General features: G+C 34.5%; 1 protein-coding gene across 1 annotated transcript in view; it reads right to left on the reverse strand.

Annotated features, from left to right (window-relative positions):
* The window catches only part of SPATA17 (spermatogenesis associated 17), an 86,050-nt gene that overhangs the window by 37,229 nt on the left and 30,443 nt on the right, over nt 1-18,378 (reverse strand). The window contains exon 6 of the mRNA XM_040059449.2: nt 13,570-13,693. Coding sequence (XP_039915383.1) covers nt 13,570-13,693 — 124 coding nt within the window. The remainder of the gene's footprint in view (nt 1-13,569; nt 13,694-18,378) is intronic.

Here is an 18,378-nt window from a genome sequence, read left to right on the forward strand (position 1 = left end):
GTATTGTGGTGATGAATAACCTATTCACTCTGTCCTCTGCAGGAAGCTGGCAGTCTACAGAAATCTAAGAAACTGGGGGATCAAAGCCTTTGGTACTTAATACATTTGCATATCTTCTTGAGATGAATACAATGTATTAAAAGCATTAATTCATTTTTTTTCCCTACTTTAATAAAATATTCTCTCAAATATGAAAGCATTGTACTTAATACTGCTTTTTCAAGGGTACAAAAGTATGTGTCTTGGATATTACTCCATAGTATGAATTCAATATTTTCCCCACCTTTAGTCCATAAGAAAATATGTAATGCTGGAAAATATGACCATAGATTACAAAAATGTACCTCTGGTCTGCGGGGAGAGTGACACATTTTTCTGTACCCGTGCTCTTCAACACGAAGAAGGGACTCTGTCAAAGCCAGGTTTCAGGACTTCATTTCCAGGAACAATTTTCTAAAGTGACAAACACTATGGGGAAATCTGTGCTAACTGTTAGAAAACTTACAGCTGAGTTATTTGCAGTACTGTCATGCTAACTTCCACCTCAATAAGACCAAAGAAATCTCAGGAGGGGACTCTGCTAATAGCTTCTTACTGACCTCCTTACATCAGGCCCTTCTGGTGAACAGAGGCCCAGTGGTGAATATGGCAAATGAGGTGTGAAAGCAGAGATATATTTTTTTAAGACTATGGTTCTGACTTGTCAGGGAAAAAAAAAAAAAAAAAAAAAAAAAAAAAAAAAAAAAAAAAAAAAAAAAAAAAAAAAGTGTGAGAGAGAAATGAGTTATACAATAGATATATTTTCCTCTAGAATTCTCTGCCTCAGACCTTCCATCATGGAAACCCAAGCATGACTTGGAATATTAATTGTGTCAGGTCAAGCATACTGGCAAATGTACCATTTGTTACCCAGTCATCCTTAGCAATACATTAATATTTTGAATCATTTTGCATTTCTAACACGCTATCATTTTGTTTCCTCCCAATAATTTTCTTATTTTTAAATTAATGGTCAAATATAAAGGAAGAAAAAATCAGAGGGAAACAAATATTTATTTAATAAACATTAGCAAAGAAAAGATTTGGGGATTTTATAGTCCGAATTGCTTCCACCATTAATGCTGTATTAACTCAATGTAAGAATATCTGTTTTTGTCTTTTCCTGCTTATCATTTCAATACCAAGTAAGAGTTAACGTTCTTTCTGTCTATTTTTTTTTTTTTTAACAGAATAAAAGAAGGAAATTTTCAAGGATTTGTCTTGAAAGCTGAACTACAAAGTAAGACAGCAAAAGAAATAGAAAGGAAAAAGGTGCAGGTAGAAAGGGAAAGACAAGGCTTTGCTGACTAAACTGGACAGTTCCTCAGAAAAGATAGGTGACCTCAAGTGGTATAATAAATCCCGAGAAGTTTAGATTCTGCAATTTTTATTTATTCATTAATTATGTCTTAGTCTTCTTTCCTAATTCTTGGCTGAGCTTTTAAAGTCTATGTAAAAAATTGCAAACCAAATATGTTCTAAGATACAGCATAGCTATTGTGCTGCAAATAATAACACATACACAAAATTAAAAATTGACAAAGTTGAGCTGAATATAAACTGTAAGCATTAAATCAATAGAAAGTGTATTCTGGTATTTACATATTTTTATTGTAGCTTAACTAAGCAATAATAAAGATATGCTCTATTTTAATTACTTTTTCATATGAACTCTGAAAGACTGAAATAATCAACATATATCATGAAAATAAATGTTTAATTTAACAGTCATTTAATCTTGAAAAAAACAGCTTTGAGGGAGGAAGCTTGTGCAAGTGGTTGTCACGGTAAGAACCTAAATAAAGTGCTACTTTCTCACTCTGGTCTTTTAACGAGGACTCAAATGAGAAAGAAAAGACTTCAACAAAATAGAGACTTAACTGGAAAATCCTTTCTTGCTCCACTGTCATTTGTAAAAAAACCTAAGCAAGCTTAGAGGAGAGGTAAGAGATCTCTAAAAGCCATAAAAGTAAAAGCATGAAGGAGAGCTGTGAATGAAATATTTGCTAGAGATGGGATTGCTGAATCAACACTGACCAGTGCACTTCATCATAATTATCAGGACATACTACTGCCAGGGGATTTATAAAAATCCCACTCAGCAAATAATTGCCCTGCTGTTAGGAGATAGTCAGAGTGTTAACACACTGTCACAGTCCAGCGTTTAGTAAGATATTCAACATTCAATTACTCTTGCTGAGAACTAAAAGGAAACATGATCATTTCTCAGCTACTGCAGTTATGCTTCCACATGAATTCCAGTGAACAATCCGGTTAATCCCCAGATATAGTTTCTCTAGGAGGGAAAAGATATACTTTAAAACATTAATGATTCAGAAGGAAATAAGTGTTTATATAATGCTGCAAACATGCCTGTAAAAGAGGCAGAATTTTAAACTTCTAAATAACTAGCTTTTTACAGACTTTCAGAATATTTCATGTTTTGTGAAAACAAAAGGACAAGATTTAATATGATATTTATTTTAGGAAAAAACCCTATAAAAATTTGTAAATAGTGTTCTAGCAACAAGTATAATAAGACTATGTCCACACACTCAAATTCCAAACATCAAAATATTTAAGCTTTTTCACTAATGTGAACAGAGTTTTGTATTAACAATTAAGAAATACATTGTAAAGTTTATGTAGATATTGAAAAAAAATCATAGTATGGTTTAACATTCTGGTTTGAAATAAAACTTCTTTACCATGCCTGACAATGGGGAAAACGTCACCCAGCTTTATAAACGTAGGTTCAGTTCTCACTGAGCTAATGTTACTCTCAGGCCTGATCCTCTAATCCCTGAAAAATATACTCTCAGGAATTTAATCTAAATAAGAGCTGGAGGATCTACTCTGTTATTGCACCTAAGATATTTTACCTTTCTTTGAGATACTGCTTTTATGGAGAGACTGAAGAATTCATAAGTGAGTGATGAGTAGTGTATTTTCTTTCAAGTGGGATTAATTACCTGTCTTCTGCTTAATATATATTCTGTTTAAACAGAGTAATAGAAACATTAATTATTGTTATTCTGCCTTAGGACTGTAAAGCTTGGTTCAGTCCTTTTCATCTGTGAAATGTTTGCTTGATATCAAAATAATAATGTAATCACAGCTTAAATGCACTTGTGTAAGTAAACCAAGCAGCAATTTTATGGACTATACAATGAGATGTTAAGAAAATATTCAAGTCCAGTATCCTGGCCACAGACCATAAAACCAACCTCTAAACATGCAAGGCACTAAGTTCAATTGCAGGAAACAGCACTGTAATTGAGTCTCCAAAAAGGTGCCATCTGCTTGGGCATTTAGGCAGCAAGACAAAAGAGAAACGTAGTTTACTGCATGAAACATTGTGGTACAATATCCAAAACACAGCAGCCCAGCAGATGCAGAGGCATCCCAAAAATGCATCCACCTTTCACTGATTGTCTCTCTGAGTGAGGCTTACTCTGTCAAATCTAATTCTAACGCAGGCTCTTGATGACCTGACTAGATCAGGGATAATAACTTGAATGAGTGAGTGATGGCATGGTAAACAATACTCTTATGATGAAGACACAGTGCAGGGACAGCTCATTCAAAGTTCTCTTACTGTTTTCTCATCTGACTTTTAATTTCAAAACAAGCAGAAAAAAACAACTTTATTGCTGAATGGCTTTATTTTAAAAGTAGGAACAGGAAATTTCATTACTGTTATCATTTTCTCTTTAAGAAGTGCTAGGCTGAATATGGGATAATATACAAATTATAAGAATCTCTGAAAAGAAACTTGTTTCGATAACCACCTTGAGTAAGTGGGAATTAAAGACCTTAGTCTGAAAAGTAATCTCTGGAGGTGAATGTATTCTTCTCTGTCTCAATAACTGCTAAAAGCAAACAGACAATATTTTCTCCCTTTACAGAGCTATTTTGAGGCTAAAATAACTTATCTTGTGAGACGTTTTCAGAGCATTAAAACACCTACATATTTGATATTACTTATACATTTAAAATTAAAATTCAATCCATTGTCATAATGGAAAAGAATAGCTTTGTATAAAAAAACCCACTTGAGATTCAGTCCTTTTCTAACTGGATTGAGAAAAATCCTTATAATTATACCACTTAGCATCTTTGAATTTCTAACACCAGAAGTTACCTACAACAACATATCAGAAGACAGAAGCTCTTTATAATAGGCAGAGATGGAAATCATATGGAGTTTTCTTTTATCAAGGATATAATTGCTAAATAGAGAATTGTTTTACTCCTCAACATTGCATAGGTGCAACGAAAACAATATAACATTTCATTGCTTTTCCTTGTGCCTTGTGTCTGTTGCTTTGTGCTTACATGTGAGTATTCCTTCACAGACATATGCTGAGCGATTTATTAAACAATTTGCTGTAGTAAGCTTATAGGATTAGGCAATGAGTAAAAACTCAGAATGTGGCAGAATGTTTAACAAAGCCGTCTGCAACCAAACTAATAAACAATGAGGGGAAGGTTTAATGAACAGTTATAGTATTGTATAGGGAAATAATAATGAGGGAATAGAACCATGTTAGTCAGATTAGTAAAGGCAGTCAGAAACTAGGAGAAAAGAGTGAGATAATCAGAAAAAAACCCCAAAGATGAAGACTTTACTGAAAGATTGTTGAAGTGGAAAAGCTGAAAGCAAAGCAAATGATACAGGGAGATGTACAGTGTTCGTTATGTCCCTTGCAGAACAGACACAACTCCCAAATTAACAGTACTTATTAGATACTAAATAAAAGCACTGAATATTGAATAATCAGTGCAACCTAATGAAAGAATTATTATGGTATTCTGTTGCCTAAGAGCTGAAAAACAAAAGGACTAGTGTGTGCATCACTCATCTTGAAGTCTCATTAAAGCAAGGGTACCATCAGTGCCACTTCTTAATCAACAGGAAGGTTTGCTGTTGAGATATACATGGTATTTTATCTTCATGACTTCTCCCACACTATTCATTCCCAACCTCTCTCTTATGCAATTATCTCTTACTTAGCATGTACTTCTCCTAATATAACAGGGGAAAAAATTACCTGAGCAAGACCATAGCTGACACCAACTTGGTTAAATACCAGATGGACAACTCTGCATCAACCAAATTTATACCAGTAACTATTTCAAGAATGTCAGTGGAGTTACACTGTTTGTAAACTATTTAGCTGGTGTTGTGCTGCATTGTGAGTTCCTTGCAGTATAGATTATTTCTTAAGTGTTCTTACGGAATCATACACACAGCCGGCATTCAATATTTAACCCATTCTTTCTGGAATTTCTGACCCTGCAGCAATCCAAACCTTTTGCCACTCCAGCTGACAGTAATACACAAAATGTGGTCATGTTTTTCTAAGATCTCAGCATGTACAGCTTTTGATAGATCACACAGCTTGTCCTTTAAACTCTGCCATTAATCCTACCCACAGGAATTGAGCACAAAGTTTGTTGTCTAGAAAAAATCCACACAAATAGGGATTATGCAATTCAGATGCTGAAAAAGGAAGTTTAAGTGCAGGGACCTTCTAGCTAGTGGATTTTTAAATGACTGAGGCTGAAATGCTCCATTCTATAATACATGGTAGATACAGAGCTATTATACACTATGCTATATCAAGCTTTGTGTGATATGGCAAGTAACAAGCTATTTAGAAGAAACTGAGAAATAATGCCATGTCTACAAGAACATACCATTGAAAACTAAGCTGGCATAGGATCAATCAGAAAACAGAACTCAAACTTTACATTTTATTGTGTGTTAAGCTCTTTGTAATAAGGGATGATTTTTTTTTTTGTGTAAACTCCGTTCTTTGAAAGTTAACCAGTTATTAAAAAAAAAAAAAAAAACCAACTGAAATGATTTTATAGCAGTTAGCCTTTAGGAAAAATAGAGTTTACAATACTGTCACAGATAACGATTAAAACTTCACTGACTATCTTTAAGGAAGAGGAAGTGAGTATCTTATTTTCAGGCAAGTGGGACAAAAAGGAGAAATTATTGATTTCTGTTGGAAATACTTTCACTTACCACTTGTTCTAGGCTGAGACTTAAGAGACGAGTGAATGGGAGGGAAGTACTGTTCACTGACACAGGGAAGAAACACCTCTGAAATAGTTCACATAGAAAATAGGTTACAGTGTCAGCAGTTACCTATTTCTGGGCATGAAGATCACCATGCTTACAACTTTAGTTTTGGCTTTGACTGTACTTGTCCTCCTGAGGGAGATAACCACTACTTCCTAGAGAACAAAAATGCCTGATTGAAAAGAATATGAGTGAAACTGGAAAATCTGTGGAAGTTATAAATTTTGTCACTAAATTATTTTGGCAGTATGTGCACCAGATAGATTCTGGAGATATATTTTTGGCTTTCAACTCTTTCTCTCTTTTTAACATCACCATGATACTCTGTTAAGCAGCAGAATTATAGTTCTGTGTCCTCAAGATTAGTTATCCCAAAGGGCAAGAGCTGGACTCAGATCCTAAGAGAACTAGAGATTTTTGATTGTGTGTGCAAATCACTTAAAGGTAATTTTTGGAACTTAGAGCTGGTGTTCAGGTACAATGTCTTTTAGAATCACAAACAGCTCAGTTACTGTCTTCTTTCAATTTACCTTACTTTGTCCTTCTTTCTGACAGAAACATTAAGCAACATGAACTGAGATCCCTTCCTAGTGAACTGAGAAGGTGTGAACAGTGCCCCATTGGAATGATTTTCCTAGAGTGAATACCTGTGAATAGATTGATACATCTGGCTTCCAATGGGAAGTGAATACACGAGGACAGCTTGCTGATCAAACATACCTGTCACAAGTACTGTCAGATGGATGTAATGTAAATTGTGAAGCCTTTGGAAAGAATATTTTATAAAAACAGAATGCTGCAGCATGAAGTGTTTCATGTACAAGTGCAATTTAAATGTAGCTGCAAGCCTGCCTAAGAACTAAGAAAGCTCACTCTCTCCTCTTTAATTTAAATAGGATTTTGTACAGTACAAGCTTTGGAAAGTACTCAGAAACATCTGACTACTTGGCAGAGAAATGATGAGTGGATATTAAACACCCATGGATAGGTGGGGATGTTCATTGATTGGGGCACCTAGAATAAAAAAAAAATTACTATTTTAGTTCATCTTCAGGAAGTATTAGTACTTACAGTGAATGATAATTTCATTCCCTGAATGTTTTAGAGAGAGCATAATAAAATTACAACAGTAAAGAGGGAGGAAATAAAATGTAAAAGGTAAGAGCTAATTCATTCTTCATGCTAGCTCAGTCCTTGGCCTTTCCTGAACAGACACTGCCAATAGCAACAAATTATGTATAATCATTTTGTGATGTGGACTGTTCACTCGGGACTAAGCTCAAATGACCAAACTTGCAGCCTTGTCTCTTAAACTGTGGATCTGAAGATCAAAGGCTAGGGCTTTATCCACTGAGTCTTCACCTTTTTAAGAATAAAACTGCCAGCTGTCCAGAGACAGAGTGGATGTCAAACAGTGTCATTTCAGACCAATTGTTTTTCAAGTTCTTACAGGACAGCACATTAGGTTAGAAGCATATTAATCAGTTGTGTCTCCTGAATATTCATTAACCTGCTCCAGGAAGGATTTTGTGGCCTTCTTTCTTTCTCACTTAGAACAATAGACATTTAGACCTGAATAAGTGCAGTAACTTCAACAGAATTAACTCTTGATTTCCAGTAATGTAAAAAGGGGACAAAGGTGGTCACTATAATGTTTATGAATTGCCATCTCTGTTGACAGGAAAAATTCAATAAAAGAATACTTTAGCATTGAATAGAATTTAAATTTAAAATCTTTTACTCTAGGAACAGACAAATGCAAAATAAATATGGAAAAATGTTAAATAAATATGGAAAAATTGATAGAAGTGATATTTTGAGATCTACAATAAATACGGAAAATCAAAATGAAACTGTTCTTAGAAGCAAAAGAGGTTTTTCTTCCTTTATATTCAAAAGCCCTAATACAGAATCCAGAGAAGTTTGCTAAATGGTTCCCATTAACCTGAAATGGAGTTGCTTATGGAGATACACAGAGAGAGTAAAACCAGAAAAACTTGGATTTTGTTGCTGACAGAACTTTTCATTGTTACTTACTTGTGAGTAACTCATAGCAAACATTTTCTTCCTCCTCACAGAGCATTATTCTTAAGGTGGGTGTTTTGGCCTTTTTTTTAATTGCTTTCTATAATGCTAATCTATTAAAGGGTTACTTTCTCACTTGTTTGTGTCTCCCTGGAAAGGATCATCTCAGTCAAGACTAGTTCAATTCAAAATATTTTCTTGTTTTATAGCACCAGCTGTAATATCCTTACAAGTAATTCTTTACAAAGCATTATTTCAATGGGAATAAATGATGGCAAATATTAGCCACACACCTAAGTGCATTAGCCTTGACTCAACAGAGAGATGGTGACCCACTCAAGCAGGCACTGAAAACTGAACTACTGTGATCCAAAAAGAGGACTTGTGTCCTGCTACTAAAAAGAATGTCATAGTTTCTAAAACTTCTGCAATGAAAAGAGCCTATTATTACACATAGACTTTGACCTTCACTTGCAGCTCTAAATTACCAGGATCTTATGAGCAGTATCTGTTCACAAACTGTCCAAAGACATCAGGAAAAACTGTCCCTTGCTTAAGAGGGCTGAAAAGTAATGGACTTCAGCGTTGCTTGGAGCGGCAGAGACAATTCCTAGAACCAGATGAAATTGTAGAGAAAGAATAAGGCACTTCACAGTTGAATATTCTCCTGTGACAGAATATCAGAGACAGCAAAGTTGTGAAATGAACGTGCATGAGCAAAACAACGCTGCGAGGAGAATGAGTGAACCTGGTCTTCCAAGGAAGCACTAATTAAGAGCTAGTGTTAGTGACAAATCTCTTAATCCACCCCTGTCTAGGTTATTTCTTCTCTAGGTATTAAGAGAGGTGGGAATTGAAGGCATACGGAGACAAAAAAATGAAGACCTAAATATTACAGAAATAGAAAGTTGTACTAAGAACTAAGAACTACAAGTCCTTCAAGTTTGCTGGAAACTGAGAGAATATTCTTGATAGTAATTATATTGCCCATTTTATTCCTTTAACCTAGTCCATGTTGTTGATCACCGTCAAAGATAGGATGCTTGGTAGAGGAGCCTTCAGTCTGACTCAGTCAGGTCTTCTAATTAGTCAGGGGCTAACAGAAAGAAGATGTTATATAAAAGTCAAGAGTAGACATACACACAGCATGAATAATTTTTCTAAGGTCTCAATAGTTAAAGCATTCAGATAGAACAGAAGCTCCCAGAGAACAGAGGACCAGTATTAGCTGATCTACACTCAGCATGATTTATCATAGGTTTAGAAAGAAGGCTGTGACTCAGTCCACCAGCCACAGCAGTGATGCATGTATAACATCCCACCAGTAAGAATGTACAAGTACGTTCTGCAATTGTGTGGCAAAGTTCTCAAGATTTTGAAGATCAAAAGAAATGTGCCTACCTGGACCAGTTGCACATTTATTTTGTCTGACAAAAAATAATTGTGTTTACCTATTTAGAAACAGAAGACACGGAGAAAAGAGAATTAATATTCTGTTTTACCTCACCCCGTACTGTTTGCTATACAGAAAAGAAACAATAAAGGGGAAATATCTGTTGCTCTACTGATTCTCCAATCCTCTCCTCAGTGACAGGAGAACCTGTAATAGCAGAAGGCCTTTTCAGCTGTGACACTTGGAACACTGTTTCCATAGGATTCTCTGGACTCAGTATTTTACAGGACACCACTTCTGCTCTGTATTTTTTACCACTGGCTTCTGCTCCCCGTCCCACTGTGGACTTGCAGGTGCTGATGCACCTGCTCCCCCTCACAGAATCACCACAGCATTGCTACTTGCTCTGTCAGCAGATACTTAAAACAATACAGGTCTGCATTCTAGCTCAATACTGCATCTCTGGATTTAGACTGTCATACTCCTGACTCTCATCACCATTGTAAGACAAAGACCAACTACAAAATTTCTTGAAAGGTTGGAAATACCAATGACAGGAATCATGCAACCACATATTTCAACACAAGTGGGCTCTTTGTCCCCATTTCTGCAAAGTGCCATGAATGTATTCAGTGCTTTTCTCCGTTGTTGACTTCAAAGGTCATTTGTCAGCACTTGGCAGGGGATGGCCCTTACTACAAATGTTGGCCTTGAAAATATGATAAAGAACAGAAGTAAGAACCTGTTCAATCATAGTGAAGGTTGTTAATACAGAAAGAGGAACTACAGGGATATAGAATAATAATCTTCATAGGTAAACATGTTTATAATGGAAAATAAAATAAAAAATGTGGGAAACCACATTTAATAAGTATTTCATTTATTAATGACAATTTTTTTAAAAAAAATATTATTACCACTGTAGTGGAAATAGCATACTGTGATTCTGGACTAAGAAGAAAAACTTAATTATTGTAAGTTTCATGTCTCAATAAGAAATCACAATTCAGTTCATGGTAAAACAGGTAAAAACAGTGAAAATAGATTGTGTAACAATACGAAATTATAATATTCTTAACAGGGACAAAGACTTGTTAAATATATAATTTTTATTATGTTCATCATAAAGTCAAAATTTATCAGTCTAATAGGGTAAAAAAACATATAAGAAAAGGGCTGTGTTATATTAAAAAATTTAAACCTGAAATACAGAAAATCCTATTTTTAAATAGGTTGAATTTGGTTTGGAAGTCCCAAAGTTGCCTCATAGATTTATTTCTTGCTGGATTTTACATTGGAATATCTTGCACAAAGCAACCAGAAAGTGGTCTTTCTTTATAAAGTAATAGTTTATGAGAGAAATAAATGCTTGAATAACAAGTTAATTTGTGAAAAGAACAAAACACTAAATGAATCATAGGCCATGCTATTATGTCCATACCAGAGACCCCTGTACATTCCTGACACTCACATTCTTCAGCTTTACTTCTTGAAAGTAAAACAATGTTAACAATAAGGAATCAGCACACCTTGTATATAGATAAAGATATAGACATAACTATAGATAAAGATACAGATATATTGTTATAGAAACACACTTCTGACATGTTGTGGGCTTCAGCTCAGGAGAGAATAATGGAAATTGGCATGCCTTTCTTAACAAAATTTGAGGAGCAACAACTCCTTAATTCTTTTCTGTCAATAAGTAAACACCGTTTTCTCACCCTTTTTGCCTGTATTAAAACAAAAATATTCCAAACTATAGGATATATTTGAAACAATTATTGCAAATACAGATTTTTCAAAGCTGTCCATATAACCTCTCAGAACACCAGCAGCCTTGATGCATGAGGCGGCTCAGCTCCATCACTGAACCTCACTGGATATGGCAGGAAGGGGAGGAGAACCTACCTTTGGCTAGTCATGTCTATAACATACTGGGCTTTAGGTAATGCATGACTCTACGACAAATCCAGCTCATCATTGTCCTCTTTTCATTTGCTAAGAGCCCTGCTTACAAATAATGTTTTCTTAACTGATTCAAAAGTGTTGGTTTTTGCTGCCTGTTTCTACTACTACTGCCTATCTCTACTACTGAGAGATAAGTGGTCCTTGTTCAGTAATCCAGTTAAGTGTTCTTTGAAAACAGTGAGATGTAGATGTAAGTCAGATCAGAAGACCAGACATTTAGAGATTAAAATGTCAGGCACAGAGCATCAAACCAGTAAATTCTGCATGGAAATAATTTGTGCTGCATCTTAGCAAGATATCAAATTCTACAGCTATGTGGAGTTGTGGAATACAGACTTTGCAGTAAGTAGTTAACTTCAAATATATCTTTGCTGGTTTTCAAGTTGTCTGTAGGTTTTGCATTGATTTATATTTACTTATGTTTTGAAATACTACCTGCAAAAGAAGACAGCTCTTGGAGCTCAGTTTTCTAACAAAGAAAAACTTCTGTGGGCTCTGAGTCTCAGTATTCACAAACCATCGCAGCAAGCAAAACCAAGCAATTTTTGTTCTGCTAGCTAAAACCACTGCTAGCTAAATTCTAGTTCTGTAAAATTAAACCCAAATTCAGCAGTACATAACAGTTACTGCTGCCCTCTACCAGGAGTCCTCCATGGCTGAAATGAGGAGCTCCTTGCCATTCCCTAAGAAGTGTTACAGCTTACTAAGCCTTTATCATTGGAGGTGAACTGAGCTTACTAAAATCTTAGTCGACCATTCAATCTCTCCAACTCAACAATTTTTGTACTCCAGGTAAGCATATTAATGTTTATGTTTATATAAAATGCAGTGTTCAAAACAAGAATTCCCAATTTTCTACAGTTTAAGAGAATGTAAAATACTGTGCAGATTATTCTTAATGTCCTAGATCTACATGTGGAAAAATAAAATATAGTGAGCTAATTTCAGTCTTCAACTAGCTTCCTTGTATAATAGCCATTGAGAAAACTTTTGATGTTATTTTTTACTATGCATTTTAAAAAAAATTACTCACACCTAATTTACACATCAAGTTTTAATAACTGATATCCAGTTAATCAAACCACATTTCTATCTACAGGATAAATCACAAATAATTCCCAAACAAAAGGGAAGATTAAATATTTTGTCATTAAGTGTGATGGTATTTTTCTTGCATTCTTTATGATTAACCGTTCTTAAACACAGATTATAATTGACAACTTACAAAAAACAAGCATTTAGATCATACTAATATTTCACATTAATTCCATATCTGTCTGAAGAACAATCAGTCACCCAACACTTATGGAGACAAAATCCTCTTTTTTTTTTATGAAAGTTTACAAGAGGGGACTAAAAAACAGGCGAACTCACAAGCTTTACCAATCATATCAAATTTCTGTAAGATATATCTACAGACATATTTACCTGTCTGTTTAAAGCAGCTTGCATAAAAATGCTTGGAATAATATGCCAGTAATATTGATACAAAACAAATTAATAATGAATATTTAAAATTTATGAGGCACTTTTCAGTGAAAACAATCATGCTAAATAAGCTGATTCAGGAAGTTCTAAGAAAAGCTTTAGCTGAAAATTCACATTTACAATCCATCCTGAAAACAAGCAGAACACTGCATCAACCCAAGCATTAGCTCAATTAAAAAGAGGGGAAAAAAAATGAAATCCTTTCTCAGCTTAATAACTTGTTAGTTCTTGACAAGTGCAGCAACACAACAATAAGCCAGTCAAAATGAGTTTTTAAAGCGAGGTTATGCCCTTCATGTTGTGTTATCACAGTGGCAGATCAAACTGCTGACTTGGACTCTTTCTGCCAGCAGTGCTGATGCTGCCTCTATGAGCTACTGTCACAGAATAGTCATGGTACCTGCTCTTGCCTATAGAAAAGCGCTAAATTGAACTCGAAGTAGTGTCTTTGTGATATCTTTTCAACAAGTCATGTCCCATTCAGCCTGCTAGTTTATCTCTGTCAGGCTGGGGGCCCAAGTGGTTTGCATGAGCTGTCAGGGACAGGTCTACCAACCTGCTCAGTGCTAAGGAGGTAATGCATCTTTCGGACTTGGTGTTTCTTTCTCTTTTCTTTCTTTTCTAGGTCCTTCATTTTCTCTTCATTTTCCTTCACTTCTGCATACTCTTGAAGTTCACTCCTGTAATAAGATAAGTCTGCTAACTATATTATAACAAAAAAAAAAAAAAGACGTGCTAGACTTTAATTTTACTTTAACCCTTTCATAGCTTCACAGTGTTTTGTTCTTATATATTAGCAGTATACTGACACTGCTGGAATGTAAAATTACTGCTGTTTCAGTTCCACAGCTATAGGATACTATATGGAAATAATTACGAAGAAACAGGATTAAAGTGATCAAAAGTAGGAGCACTGTACAGATTCTCATTGTTTACAGCTTGATAAAAGAGTATTAATGTAAGTCCTTTTATTTGCCTTTAAGTGTCATTTTACTTTGAATTTCTCTAAGTGGAAGCTGTTGTAATAAAAATAAAGGTTGTTCACTTATGTTTCAGCTAGTGCCTTGCAACACCTCCTGATCTGCAGAGAGAGGAGATTTTCTGGAATGAGAGAGGATAGCAGACATGGGATAAGAGATGGATCCATCACTCCTGGATCCTTGAGCCCTTTGTAAGGTTGAGAAAGTAGACACAGAGGAAAACTGGATGGGAGCCTTTTATGCACAAACTATCCTTAGGAAAAGTGTCCTGGGCATTGGGCTTGTTGCACAGGTCATTTCTGCTCTGGTTTGATGAGAGCTGTAGAGAAGAACCAGGAATTGAACTGTATCACGAAGCACTGCACAACAGAGGTGTGTAAACACACAGAGTTGTCTAAATATGTGAGTCTGTGCAGAAAACCCTTTCATCAGAAAAGATATGGAACTATACCTAACATCAGGTTTCAAAGAATAGAGAAAACTCATGATTTCAACTGAATGTTTAGGGGAAAACTTGAATGGAAAATGGGCATAGATTTCCTCTTTTTTTTTTTTTCTTTTTTTTCTTTTTTTCCCCACAGAGCCAGTCTTGCCATAAATTATGCAAACAGTAGAGTGAATTAATAATTCTATAAGAAACAAAATTCTGTGCCATTGTGCACAGTGCACGTGTATAGAATTTTTGACCCAGTTAAAAAAGGTTAGTTTGGTTAACATTTGTTATTTTTGTTATTACAGAATGGCTAGTTCAAATTAACCTGGGTGCCAAAGACACCAAGCATATTCAGTCAAGCATTTAGATTGCTAAAAAGTTAATTAGGTGAGTAAATTCTAGTCTTCACGTTTTTTAGTATGTGTATACATGATAAATTAAAAGAAAAATATTATTCACATAACGGCATGATTCAAATATTCCTGCAAAACAGATTATTTAGAGAGGTTCACATTAATACTCTCAATTGTTTCAATGAGTACTAAATAAGACACTGTGAGCACATGGGTCAAATAGTGTCAAATTATGCACATGGGTAAGTTTGCTGATATGAATAATCACATGGAAAAGTAATATTGTTCCCAAAAGTGTTTTTTAAGATTATGACTCAGACTTACTCTTAATATTTTAATTGTCATTAAATTAGTTCATCAAAATATGTGGAAGTGCAATAATTGCTTTATAAATCTGAAATCACATTCTTAAATACAAGTTGCAGTGTAGAACTTTATTTGTTTCATGGTATTTTTTGAGATTTTATCAATTAAAATGAGTAAAATATTAAGTAATTAACATTTTATTTTAACTGTAGAAGAAAAGGAAAATTAAAAGGAAATACAGATCAGAAAAAATGTACAGGTATTTTTGAATCTCTGATTTTTTTTTTGTTGTTGCAGTTTACTGTTAAAGGCTGCTAATACAATATTTCATACAAGGTTACTTATGAAGCACACTGACGTTTAAAAATCACCATGCTATGCTTTTGCAGCACTGTAATTTTTTTTCCAACATAAGATTAAATTGCAAAATAAATGAATTACTTAGAGTGGCATGGCCCCCATTTTGCCACCCTTCTCTTGAAAATTGCTTATTAATATGAAAAAAGAAGTTGGAAAATAGCCTGTTTTACTTTATGCATAGCATTCTGGGGCCTCAAAGCCTGCAGAGCAGGAGTAGCGGCACATTTTAGATTGTGTTGGCAAGCGGGGACGGTGACCTTTCTGACCTGCATCTCAAGGCTATTATTAATCGCTAAGTAACCTGGTAAAGCCAAACAAATTTGTTTCCATTGAAAGGATCTCTATCTGTGTCTGAGAATTTGTGCTGTACCAAACAAACCTCATTAACTGTGTCCATTTTTGACAAAGAACTAGGAGTTGGAGAGATTGGCGACCTTTCTTTGTCCTCGAGGTGCAGATTTCAGAGTCACTACATGTAGGTACATAAGCATTTTTTACTAGGAACTTCTTTGTTCTATATCCATCAATCACAAATGAATAAATAGACAATACATATAGTATCACCTTTGTTCTTTTATTTTATGCCTCTTTATCTTCAATATCAGAGTGTATGGTCTATGGTTTACATATTTAACAATATTCCTTCTTGATTACAGTGCCCTCTATTCAGCTTTAGTACCTCTATCTACAACTGATGAAATAATAATCAATTTATTACTACAGTCTATTCATCTTCTTATATACTGAGGTACTTCTTCCTAACACTGAATATGGAAGCTTTTTGATTTAGAACACAACTGGTGATAAAAACCCACAAATAATTTCAAAAACAGAGATTTGTATTCCAGAAATAATGATAATAGGATGCAAAAGGTTTCCTGCTGTTATCAATGGGAATTTATTGGATTGCTTTGAATGAATAATTAATATTATTACTTGCTGAAATTAAATGAAATCTAAAATACTTGTTGAAGTTTGATGTAATTCATGATCTTTTTAGAGAGTGATCATGATCATGATCATGATCATTCCTGATTATCACATACCCTCAGTAATACTTGTTCCATAATCCATATAAAATTTTGAGATTTTTTAAGCAGTTACAAATAATTTTCAGTATAGTTTTGCAGCTGACACATTTTGTCAGTTGTTCTAAAATATCTCTATCAGACATTATACTGCCCTGTATAGTTGTACAGAACATGCAGACAATCCTGTCACAGGGATAATAGCTCCCAGGACGATTATCTCCTGGAGAGGAAGTACAAAATAAGTGGTATGTAGCAGTCCAAACATTGCTTGACTGGAAACATAGATGTTTTAGCATAAATATAGATTTATTTTAAAACTATTTGAACCTGAAGCTTTCATCTTTTTTAACCATACTTTCAAGCATTTGAAAAGGAACAACAAAAGCAGAGAATCTAAAGGAGTTAGATATGAATATACTATTTCACACATTAGCAGGTTAATACAAACATGTCATGCACTTTGCAGGGGTTTCACTGTTACCATGCAGAATAATGTGTAGAAGGATAAGTGAAACTTAACCTCCAAATGCAACTAGAGTTCCACATAGCTTACATAGAAATGTGTTCACTGGGAAGTTTCATACTTGGGATCTTCTACATGTATGCCTTCCCAGAAAAATAAATCCAAATTCTATTAAATCACTAGGAAATCAGTTGAAATTAATTTTTTTTTTTTTATTAAATGAGTACACTTCCTGCCAGTCTTCTCTTTGTTCACAAATATGATGGGTTCATTGAGCAGTCTTCTTGGGATATATGGGTAACATCTCTGTGACATTATGAATACAGCCTGGGATACATGACACTCTGTGGATTCAGGACCAGTTTTACTTCAGGACGAACCTTTCCTGGTTCAGTGTGAAGCGGGAGAAGGCAAACTGCTTGGCCTGCTCTTTTAAAGCTTCAAGAAATTTTGCAGGAGAAAAAGAGTTCTGCAAATGCAAAACATGTTTTAGGTTATTCAATACCCTTGTTCTATTTCTGTAAGTGAACTGTCTGTTGCATGGTTGATAGCTGGAAAAGTACTGTTTATTAAAATGTTTTAACTCTAAAATTGGGTAATTATTTTAGCACATAATCTTTTCTTTATCCTAAAGCCTATCTCAATACATTAAGGGCATCTATTGCATCTTCTATAAACCTGGCTTCCCATATAAGTTTAGTCCAATCAGACTTTCTCCCACACACATTTTTATAGCTTTGTAGGGGAATATTCAGATATTTTATCAAATGTAATGTCTTATTGTGATCTGAAAATTATTAAACAAATTAGAAGAATACCAATGTTTACTATGGCAAGTTTAGGATGTATTTTTTTTTACCAAAAAACACGAATATACTGGCTAACAAAGTGTGTTGTCCCTGTCATAGGGAATGTTTCATGCATTTGAAAACAGGAACAGGATTATCAACATATGTGCTCAAAACCCACAATTAAAAATGATCTTGTGTAACAAATCTGTTAAGTGGCTACTGAATTGTTAATGATAAAATTACTTGCTCTATAAAGTTCAAAAATAAAAAAAAATCATCTGACAAGGTAACTTATTGTTATTCTGATTCTTCATTATGCAGTAGGCAATGGTGTTGGTTCCTGCTATGAGCTGCAAATTCAGTTGACAGTGCTCCTGCTGTCTGTATAAAGGTTAAAAATACAAATATAATATTGTTCCTGGCACTTTTGGAAAGGTCTTCACGTGATGATTTCAGTATTATACAGATTTTAATAATTCTGCATAGAACTTCATAGTTTTATAAATTCACACTGACCTATGTTTATCAAGTTTATCAAACTATTGCATTCTGTTTGCATTTCCACTGGCATTCTCTGGTCCTTTGGCCAAATAATATTATAAAATTATTATATTAACTAAAGGAAAGGGCATTCAATAAAAAACAATA

The sequence above is a fragment of the Hirundo rustica genome, chromosome 3 (assembly GCF_015227805.2).
Source record: "Hirundo rustica isolate bHirRus1 chromosome 3, bHirRus1.pri.v3, whole genome shotgun sequence".
Lineage (NCBI taxonomy): Eukaryota > Metazoa > Chordata > Aves > Passeriformes > Hirundinidae > Hirundo > Hirundo rustica.